The sequence below is a fragment of the Rhinoraja longicauda genome, unplaced genomic scaffold (genome assembly GCF_053455715.1).
Source record: "Rhinoraja longicauda isolate Sanriku21f unplaced genomic scaffold, sRhiLon1.1 Scf002086, whole genome shotgun sequence".
Classification (NCBI taxonomy): Eukaryota; Metazoa; Chordata; class Chondrichthyes; order Rajiformes; family Arhynchobatidae; genus Rhinoraja; species Rhinoraja longicauda.
The window spans coordinates 1-11425 of record NW_027603300.1 but is presented as its reverse complement, the minus strand read 5'-3'; the positions used below and the strand labels follow the sequence as shown (position 1 = coordinate 11425).

The 11425-nt window shown below is 62.4% G+C and overlaps 1 protein-coding gene across 1 annotated transcript; it reads right to left on the bottom strand.

Moving 5' to 3' along the window:
• Nucleotides 1–4756: 4756 nt before the first annotated feature.
• On the bottom strand, nt 4757–10310 carry LOC144591816 (complement component C6-like; the record flags this gene model as incomplete). Its single annotated transcript, XM_078395837.1, has 3 exons — nt 4757–4957; nt 8107–8245; nt 10169–10310. Coding segments are annotated over 3 exons (482 nt in total), but the record flags the coding sequence as incomplete, so codon positions are not given.
• Between the last annotated feature and the right edge of the window lie 1115 nt (nt 10311–11425).

The following is an 11425-nucleotide window of genomic DNA, read 5'->3' as shown; positions in this document are numbered from 1 at the left end:
CGCACCGCCACACACCGTCACACACCGTCACACACCGTCACCCACCGTCACACACCGTCACGCACCGCACCGTCACACACCGTCACGCACCGTCACGCACCGTCACGCACCGCACCGTCACACACCGTCACACACCGTCGCACACCATCACACACCGTCACACACCGTCACACACCGTCACACACCATCACACACCGTCACACACCATCACACACCACACCGTCACACACCGTCACACACCGCACCGTCACGCACCGTCACACACCGTCACACACCGTCACACACCGTCACACACCGCACCGTCACGCACCGTCATACACCGTCACACACCGCACCGTCACGCACCGTCACACACCGTCACACACCGCACCGTCACACACCGTCACACACCGTCACACACCATCACACACCGTCACACACCGCCCCGTCACACACCACACCGTCACACACCGTCACACACCATCACACACCGCCACACACCGTCACACACCGTCACACACCGTTACACACCGTCACACACTGCCCCGTCACACACCGCACTGTCACACACCGCACCGTCACGCACCGTCACACACCGCACCGTCACGCACCGTCACACACCGCACCGTCACACACCGCACCGTCACACACCGCACCGTCACGCACCGTCACACACTGCACCGTCACACACCGCACCGTCACACACCATCACACACCGTCACACCCCGCCCCGTCACACACCGCACCGTCACCCACCGCACCGTCACGCACCGTCACACACCGTCACACACCGTCACACACCGTCACACACCGCACTGTCACACACCGTCACACACTGTCACACACCGTCACACACTGTCACACACCGTCACACACCGTCACACACCGTCACGCACCGTCACGCACCGTCACGCACCGTCACGCACCGTCACACTCCATCACGCACCGTCACACACCGTCACACACCATCATGCACCGTCACACACCGCACCGTCACGCACCGTCACGCACCGCCACACACCGTCACACACCGTCACACACCATCACACACCGTCACACACCGCACCGTCACGCACCGCCACACACCGTCACACACCGTCACACACCGTCACACACCGCCCCGTCACACACCGCACCGTCACACACCGTCACACACCGCCCCGTCACACACCGTCACACCCCATCACACACCGTCACACACCGCACCGTCACACACCGTCATGCACCGTCACACACCGCACCGTCACACACCGTCACGCACCGTCACGCACCGTCACACACCGTCACACACCGTCACACACCGTCCCACACCGCCCCGTCACACACCACACCGTCACACACCGTCACACACCGTCACACACCGTCACACACCGCACCGTCACACACCGCACCGTCACACACCGCACCGTCACGCACCGTCACACACTGCACCGTCACACACCGCACCGTCACACACCATCACACACCGTCACACCCCGCCCCGTCACACACCGCACCGTCACCCACCGCACCGTCACGCACCGTCACACACCGTCACACACCGTCACACACCGTCACACACCGCACTGTCACACACCGTCACACACTGTCACACACCGTCACACACTGTCACACACCGTCACACACCGTCACACACCGTCACGCACCGTCACGCACCGTCACGCACCGTCACGCACCGTCACACTCCATCACGCACCGTCACACACCGTCACACACCATCATGCACCGTCACACACCGCACCGTCACGCACCGTCACGCACCGCCACACACCGTCACACACCGTCACACACCATCACACACCGTCACACACCGCACCGTCACGCACCGCCACACACCGTCACACACCGTCACACACCGTCACACACCGCCCCGTCACACACCGCACCGTCACACACCGTCACACACCGCCCCGTCACACACCGTCACACCCCATCACACACCGTCACACACCGCACCGTCACACACCGTCATGCACCGTCACACACCGCACCGTCACACACCGTCACGCACCGTCACGCACCGTCACACACCGTCACACACCGTCACACACCGTCCCACACCGCCCCGTCACACACCACACCGTCACACACCGTCACACACCGTCACACACCGTCACACACCGCCCCGTCACGCACCGTCATGCACCGTCACACACCGTCACACACCGTCACACACCGTCACACACCGTCACATACCGTCACACACCGCCCCGTCACACACCGCACCGTCACACACCGCACCGTCACGCACCATCACACACCGCACCGTCACACACCGCACCGTCACACACCGCACCGTCACACACCATCACACACCGTCACACACCGCCCCGTCACACACCGCACCGTCACACACCGCACCGTCACGCACCGTCACACACCGCACCGTCACACACCGCACCGTCACGCACCGTCACGCACCGTCACACACCGTCACACACCGTCACACACCGCACTGTCACACACCGTCACACACCGCACCGTCACACACCGCACCGTCACACACCGCACCGTCACACACCGTCACACCGCACCGTCACACACCATCACACACCGTCACGCACCGTTACACACCGCACCGTCACACACCGTCACACACCATCGTGCACCGTCACACACCGCACCGTCACGCACCGTCACGCACCGCCACACACCGTCACACACCGTCACCCACCGTCACACACCGTCACGCACCGCACCGTCACACACCGTCACGCACCGTCACGCACCGTCACGCACCGCACCGTCACACACCGTCACACACCGTCGCACACCATCACACACCGTCACACACCGTCACACACCGTCACACACCATCACACACCGTCACACACCATCACACACCACACCGTCACACACCGTCACACACCGCACCGTCACGCACCGTCACGCACCGTCACACACCGTCACACACCGTCACACACCGCACCGTCACGCACCGTCACACACCGTCACACACCGTCACACACCGCACCGTCACGCACCGTCACACACCGTCACACACCGCACCGTCACACACCGTCACACACCGTCACACACCGTCACACACCGCTCCGTCACACACCACACCGTCACACACCATCACACACCGTCACACACCGTCACACACCGTCACACACCGTCACACACCGCCCCGTCACACACCGCACCGTCACACACCGCACCGTCACGCACCGTCACACACCGCACCGTCACACACCGCACCGTCACACACCGCACCGTCACGCACCGTCACACACCGCACTGTCACACACCGCACCGTCACACACCGCCCCGTCACACACCGCACCGTCACACACCGCACCGTCACGCACCGTCACACACCGCACCGTCACACACCTCACCGTCACGCACCGTCACACACCGTCACACACCGTCACACACCGCACTGTCACACACCGTCACACACCGCACCGTCACACACCGCACCGTCACACACTGCACCGTCACACACCGTCACACCGCACCGTCACACACCATCACACACCGTCACGCACCGTTACACACCGCACCGTCACACACCGTCACACACCATCATGCACCGTCACGCACCGCACCGTCACGCACCGCCACACACCGTCACACACCGTCACACACCGTCACCCACCGTCACACACCGTCACGCACCGCACCGTCACACACCGTCACGCACCGTCACGCACCGCACCGTCACACACCGTCACACACCGTCGCACACCATCACACACCGTCACACACCGTCACACACCATCACACACCACACCGTCACACACCGTCACACACCGCACCGTCACGCACCGTCACACACCGCACCATCACGCACCGTCACACACCATCACACACCGTCACACACCGCACCGTCACGCACCGTCACACACCGTCACACACCGCACCGTCACACACCGTCACACACCGTCACACACCGTCACACACCGCCCCGTCACACACCACACCGTCACACACCGTCACACACCGTCACACACCGTCACACACCGTCACACACCGCCCCGTCACACACCGCACCGTCACGCACCGTCACACACCGTCACACACCGCCCCGTCACACACCGCACTGTCACACACCGCACCGTCACGCACCGTCACACACCGCACCGTCACACACCGCACCGTCACACACCATCACACACCGTCACACCCCGCCCCGTCACACACCGCACCGTCACACACCGCACCGTCACGCACCGTCACACACCGTCACACACCGTCACACACCGCACTGTCACACACCGTCACACACTGTCACACACCGTCACACACTGTCACACACCGTCACACACCGCACCGTCCCACACCGTCACACACTGCACTGTCACACACCGTCACACACTGTCACACACCGTCACGCACCGTCACGCACCGCACCGTCACACACCGTCACACACCGTCACGCACCGTCACGCACCGTCACGCACCGTCACACACCGCACTGTCACACACCGTCACACACCGTCACACACCGCACCGTCACACACCGCACCGTCACACACCGCACCGTCACACACCGTCACACACCATCACACCATCACACCGTCACACACCGTCACACACCATCACACCATCACACCGTCACACACCGTCACACACCGCACCGTCACACACCGTCACACACCGCACCGTCACACACCGTCACACACCATCACACCATCACACCGTCACACACCGTCACACACCATCACACCCTCACACCGTCACACCTGACCCGCTGAGTTACTCCAGCATTTTGTGTCTACTGTTGTACGTTCATTCGCGCTAGGTTGTGTTGTGATGGCAACTCTACCTTCTTTTTGGAAGCTTTGATCAGCTCCTTGAAGCTGGATTTCCGGGTGGTTGTCGTGGTCCATTTGCGACTGAACAACACGGGGATTTTGAACGTGCTCGACCTTTCATCGTACAAGTTGTTCACATTGGAGACTCGAGTGTCATAATCGGCAGCATCGGCGTAAAACATGGCCGTGACGTCATCCTCCAGGACCGTTTTCTGGGAGAGAGGAAGCACCTTGGTCAGAGCCAAAGATCATAGAGCAGAGCATGAAAGGATTTGCCAGGAGGGGAGGGAGGAGGGGAGGGAGGGGAGGGAGGGAGTGGGGGGGAGGGGAGTAGGGGGAGGGGAGTGAGGGAGGGGTGAGGAGGCATTTGCGAGGAGGGGAGTGAGGAGGGGAGTGGGGAGGGGAGTATGGGGAGTGATGGGGGAGGGGAGGGAGTGTGAAGGGGAGTAAGGGGAGGGGAGTGAGGGGGGGAGTGAGGATGGGGAGGGGGGAGGGGGAGGGGAGGGAGTGTGAAGGGGAGTAAGGGGAGGGGAGTGAGGGGGGGGAGTGAGGATGGGGAGGGGGGAGGGGAGGGAGTGTGAAGGGGAGTAAGGGGAGGGGAGTGAGGGGGGGAGTGAGGATGGGGTGGGGGGAGGGGGAGGGGAGGGAGTGTGAAGGGGAGTAAGGGGAGGGAAGTGAGGGGGGGGAGTGAGGAGGCATTTGCGAGGAGGGGAGTGAGGGGTGAATGGGGTGGGAGGGGAGGGAGGGGAGGAAGGAGGGAGTGAAGGGAGGGAATGAGGGGGGGGGAGTGAGGAGGCATTTGCGAGGAGGGGAGTGAGGGGTGAATGGGGGTGGGAGGGGAGGGAGTGGATGTGAGGAGGGGGGTGGGGAAGGGAGGGGAGGAAGGAGGGAGTGAAGGGAGGGAGGAGGGGGGTGGGGGAATGGGGGTGGGAGGGGAGAGAGGGGAGTGCCGTGATGGTGGGCCGCATTCTCTAGTCGGGCCCTCTCTCGGCCCCCGGGGCCCGGTCGGTCTTCCCAAGGGCCCGGGGAGATAGACTGCTCGACCCCAAAAACCGTAGCACGTCACGGCGGCCATTTTAGTAGGCAGAAACTTGCAGAAACATTTAAAAAGAAAAATAACAAAAATCTGTGAGTGGACAGGTGAGATATATTCTGCATTTTAATGGTATCATCACACATACTGTTCCCCCAAACACTGATTACACTGCGAGAGGCATACACAGCGAACGGCGGGTTTTGCTTACTAAAATGGCGGACGTTACGCTCCTTTGCGTGCTTCACTTCAGTGTAGGCGATTTCGACGGAGTGGTCCATCTTGCTCCTCTAGTATCTTTGGTCAGGGCTCATCCACAATAACTGCGTTGGCGAACCGAACATACCAACAGCGCAAGGCACAAACAAACAGGCCCTGCGGCCCACGAGGTCCGTGCCGAACATCATCATCATATATATACAGCCGGAAACAGGCCCTTCGGCCCACCAAGTCCGTGCCGCCCAGCGATCCCCGCACACTAACACTATCCTACACCCACTAGGGACAATTTTTACATTTACTCAGCCAATTAACCTACAAACCTGTACGTCTTTGGAGTGTGGGAGGAAACCGAAGATCTCGGAGAAAACCCACGCAGGTCACGGGGAGAACGTACAAACTCCTTACAGTGCAGCACCCGTAGCCAGGATCGAACCTGAGTCTCCGGCGCTGCATTCGCTGTAAAGCAACAACTCTACCGCTGCGCCACCGTGAAGCCCTCTGGAGACCACATCCCAGCCACATCTCTCTTCACAACCTTCCCCTTTTCACTCTCCATGTCTTGCTCCTCTGTTTGAGTGATGAAATCTCCCAATCATGCACACAGAACAACGGGGCAGAACAGGAACAGGCCCTTCGGCCCACGATGTCCGTGCCCAGTTAAACCAGCCTCCTCTGCCTGCATGTGGTCCATATCCCTCCATTCACAGAAACGTAGAAAATCAACTGCCGCGACAAGTTCCAGTGCAAGAACGGTGAGCCCACCCCCGGCCCTGCCCCGGTCCAGCCCACCCGCCATTCGGCCCGTCGCTCCTTCTGCCAGCCTTCTCCCTGCAACTGGCCCACAATTCGCCTCACCTTGTCTCAGCTTTTGCTCACTGCAAACTCTGCTCCTCCACACGGCTGCTGCCGTCAGTGGCACAGTCACGGGGTTGTGCAAAGTAGTCTTACACTGAGCACACAAGCCCTTCGGCCCAACCTGCCCACACTGATAAACATAGAAACATAGAAATATGGAAAATAGGTGCTGGAGGAGGCCACTCGGCCCTTCGAGCCAGCACCGCCATTCATTGTGATCGTGGCTGATCGTCCACAATCAGTAACCCGTGCCTGCCTTCTCCCCATATCCCCTGACTCCGCTAGCCCCCAGAGCTCTATCTAACTCTCTCTTAAATCCATCCAGTGAATTGGCCTCCACTGCCCTCTGTGGCAGAGAATTAAAACAAATTCACAACTCTCTGGGTGAAAAAGTTCCTTCTCACCTCAGTTTTAAATGGCCTCCCCTTTATTCTAAGACTGTGTGGCCCCTGGTTCTGGACTCCCCCAACATTGGGGACATTTTTCCTGCATCCAGTGCTTTTATAATTTTATAAGATCCCCTCTCATCCTCTCATGCTTCTAAATTCCAGCGAATACCAGCCCAGTCTTTCCCAATCTTTCCTCATATGACAGTCCCGCCATCCCGGGGATTAACCTGGTGAACCTACGCTGCACTGCCTCAACAGCAAGGACGTCCTTCCTCAAATTAGGGGACCAAAACTCATCTCGTTTTAAATGGCCTACCCCTTTATTCTTAGACTGGGGCCTGTTTGCATTCCCTGCATATCGATGTGCCTGTCTGAAAGCCTCTTAAACACCACGATCATTTCTGCTTCCACAACCACCACCACCACCACCACCACATTCTGTGTCACATAACTAGCCCCATACATCTATATACGAAAACTCTCGTTCGTTTGTTTGTTTGTTTGTCTGTTTGTTCCTGAACTACAGTCAAAACGGTACAGGATAGCGCGACAATTTTAGGCCCACCTCACTCACCGTCGTCCCTCTGGTGATAATGGAAGAAGTTTCATTGAAATCGGTTTTATATTTTTGAAGTTATTCGCATTTTAAAGTTTAAATCTATCTCCTAGGGAGGGATGGGGGGAAGGGATGGAAGGAGGAAGGGAGGGAGGGAGGGAGGGGGGGGAGCGAGCGAGGGAGGGAAGGAGGGAGGGAGGGAGGGAAGGAGGGAGGGAGGGAGCGAGGGAGGGAGGGAGGGAGGGAAGGAGGGAGGGAGGGAGGGAGGCAGAGGGGAGGAAGGTGGTGGTGAGACAGTGTGGGCACCTTCAGGGTGAAGTTGAGCAGGTTGCTGGGCATTCGGTAGAGGTTGTCGATGGTGTGCTCAGACACAGTATTACAGTCTTTGCCGTAGAAGGTGTTATCGAGGACTTCCCCGGCCAACTCGCCGGCCAACGCGTTGTACCTGTGGACAGAGGGGCGGTCAGGGGGAGTGAGGCCGGCTGCAGCTTCAACCCCCCCCCCCCCCCCCCCCCTCCTCCACGGGCCCTTGGGGACACTGACTGGGCCCGGGGGCCGAGAGAGGGCCCGGCCAGAGAACGGGGCCCACCACCACGGCAGTCCCCTCTCTCCTCTCCCATCCCCTCCCCTCCTCCCTCCCTTCACTCCCTCCTTCCTCCCCTCCCTCCCCCACCCTCTCCTCACTCCCCTCCCACCCCCCATTCCCCCTCACTCCCTCCCTTCACTACCTCCTTCCTCCCCTCCCTCCCCCACCCTCTCCTCACTCCCCTCCCTCCCCTCCCACCCCCCATTCCCCCTCCCCCTTCCTCCCCTCCTTCACTACCTCCTCCCTCCCCCTTCCTCCCCTCCCTCCCCCACCCTCTCCTCACTCCCCTCCTCGCAAATCCCTCCTCACTCCCCCCCCTCACTCCACTCCCCTACTCCCCTTCACACTCCCCTCCCCTCACCCCCCTCCTCCCTAACTTTACTCCCTCCTCCCTCCCCCCTTCCCTCCCACTCACGCCCCCCTCCTCTCAAATCCCTTCATACTCCCTCCCCTCCTCACTGACTCCCCCTCCGCCCCCTCCCTCCCCTCCCACCCCCCCACCCCTCCCCTACCCTCTGCTCACTCCCCTCCCACCCCCCTTCCTCCCTCCCCTCCTCCCAAATCCCTTCACACTCCCTCCCCCTCCCCCTCCCCTCCTCACTCCCTCCCCCCTCCCCTCCTCACTCCCTCCCCCTCCCCTCCTCACTACCTCCCCCCTCCCCTCCTCACTCCCTCCCCCTCCCCTCCTCACTACCTCCCCCCTCCCCTCCTCACTCCCTCCCCCACCCTCTCCTCACTCCCCTCCCACCTCCCATTCCCCCTCACTCCCCTCCTCGCAAATCCTCCTCACTCCCCCCTCATTCCCCTCCCCCACTCCCCTTCACACTCCCTCCCCTCCCCCCTCACGCCCCTCCGCACTCCCTCTCCCTCCGCCCCCTCACTCCCCTCCCCACTACCTCCCCTCCTCCCAAATCCCTTCATACTCCCTCCCCCTCCACTCCTCACTGACTCCCTCCCCCACCCGATCTTCTCCTCACTCCCCTCCCACCCCCCATTCCCCTCACTCCCCTCCCACTCCCTCCCCTCCCAACCCCCTCCCCTCCTTCCTACCCTCTACACCTCCCTCCTTTCCACCCTCCCCTCCCCTTCCTCTATTGCTCATCCCCCTTCCCTCCGCTCCTCGCCAACCCCCTCCTCCCTCCCCTCCGCTTCCTCTCCTCATCGCCCTCTGCTCCCTCCTCCCTCACCCCCTCTCCCTCCGCTCCCTGCACCTCCCCCACCTTCCCTTCCCTCCCTCCACTCCTCACTAACCCCCTCATCCCTCCCCTCTGCTTCGTCTCCTCATCGCCCTTCCTCCCCTCCAAACTCCCTCCCTCCCCCTCCCCCCTGCTCCCTGAACCTTCCCCTCACTCCCCCACCTCCTCACTATCCCTCTCCCTCCCACTATCCCTCTCCCTCCCACCATCCCCCACCTCCTCACGATCCCCCTTCCCCCTCCGTCCAACCCCCTCCTCACCATCCCCCCTCCCTCTGCTCCCCCACACCCATGCCCCACCCACCCATGGCCCACCCCCACCCATGCCCCACCCACCCATGGCCCACCCACCCATGGCCCACCCCCACCCATGGCCCACCCACCCATGGCCCACCCCCACCCATGGCCCACCCACCCATGGCCCACCCACCCATGGCCCACCCCCACCCATGCCCCACCCACCCATGGCCCACCCCCACCCATGCCCCACCCACCCATGGCCCACCCCCACCCATGCCCCACCCCCACCCATGGCCCACCCACCCACCCACCCAGCCTGTGACCCCTGACCCCGGGTTGGGGCCTACCCGCTGCCGATGAGCTGTGCGGCCGGGACGGGGCGGAGGGGGCGGCCGCACGGGTGCGTAGGCCTCTGGCACCCCTCCTCGTCCGAGCCGTCGCTGCAGTCTCTCTGCCTGTTGCACAGCAGCCTCCGCGAGATGCAGCGGCCTGCAGCAGCATGGAGGGGGGGGGGGGGGGGAGAGAGGGGGGCCGGGGGGGGGGCCGGGGGGGGAGAGAGGGGGGGCAGGTGGGGGAGAGGGGGGACAGGTGGGGGAGAGAGGGAGGGAGGGGGGAGAGAGGGAGGGAGAGGGGGCAGGGGGCAGGTGCGGGAGAAAAGGGGGCAGATGGGAGAGAGGGGGGGGCATGGGGCAGGTGGGGGAGAGAGGGGATGGGGAAGAGAGGGGAGGGGTGGGGGAGAGAGGGGAGAGTTGGGGAAGGCAGGGGGGAGAGGGGAGGGGTGGGGAGGTGGGGGGGGAGAGAGAGGGGGGCATGGGGCAGGAGGGGGGAGCGAGAGTGGGGAGAGAGTGGGGGGAGAGGAGTGGGGGGGCAGACAGAGGCAGAGACGGTAATAGAGGGCAGGGGTGGAGAGAGGGGAGAGGAGGGCAGGCAGGGGGGAGAGGGGGGGAGAGAGAGGAGGGGTGGGGGAGGCAGCGGGACAGAGGGGAGATAGGGAGAGGGGGAGAGAGGGGATTGGGGAAGAGAGGGGAGGGGTGGGGGGGAGAGAGGGGAGGGGTGGGGAAGGCAGGGGGGAGAGAGGGGAGATGGGGAGGCGAGGGGAGATGGGGAGGCGTGTGTGGTGGATTAGAGAGAGGGAGGGGAGGGGAGGGCTGGTGGGGGAAGAGGGGAGGGGGGGAAGGCAATGGAAGATGGGGTAAGGTGGGAGCGGGGAGGGGGGGGGGAAGGCAAGAGACAGGATAGACAGTCAGAACCTTTGTCCCAGGTGGAAATGTCAGAGATTAGAGGGCACGGGCTTTAAGGTGAGAGGGGGCAAAGTTGTGCAGCGGGCAAGTTGTTTTACACAGAGGGTGGTGGGTGCCTGGAAGGTGCTGCCAGGGGTGACCGGTGGAGGCCAGGTACGATAGTGGTGTTTAAGAGGCTTTCAGACAGGCTCACGGGACACGCAGGGAATGGAGGGGTATGGATCATGTGCGGGCAGAGATCAGTTTACCTTAGTATCATGTTAGGCACGGACATTGTGGGCCGAAGGGCCTGGTCTTCGGGGGATAATTGCATTAGACCCGTGACGTGCGTTTGTGGGCACTGGGCCTGGCACTCTCGACTGG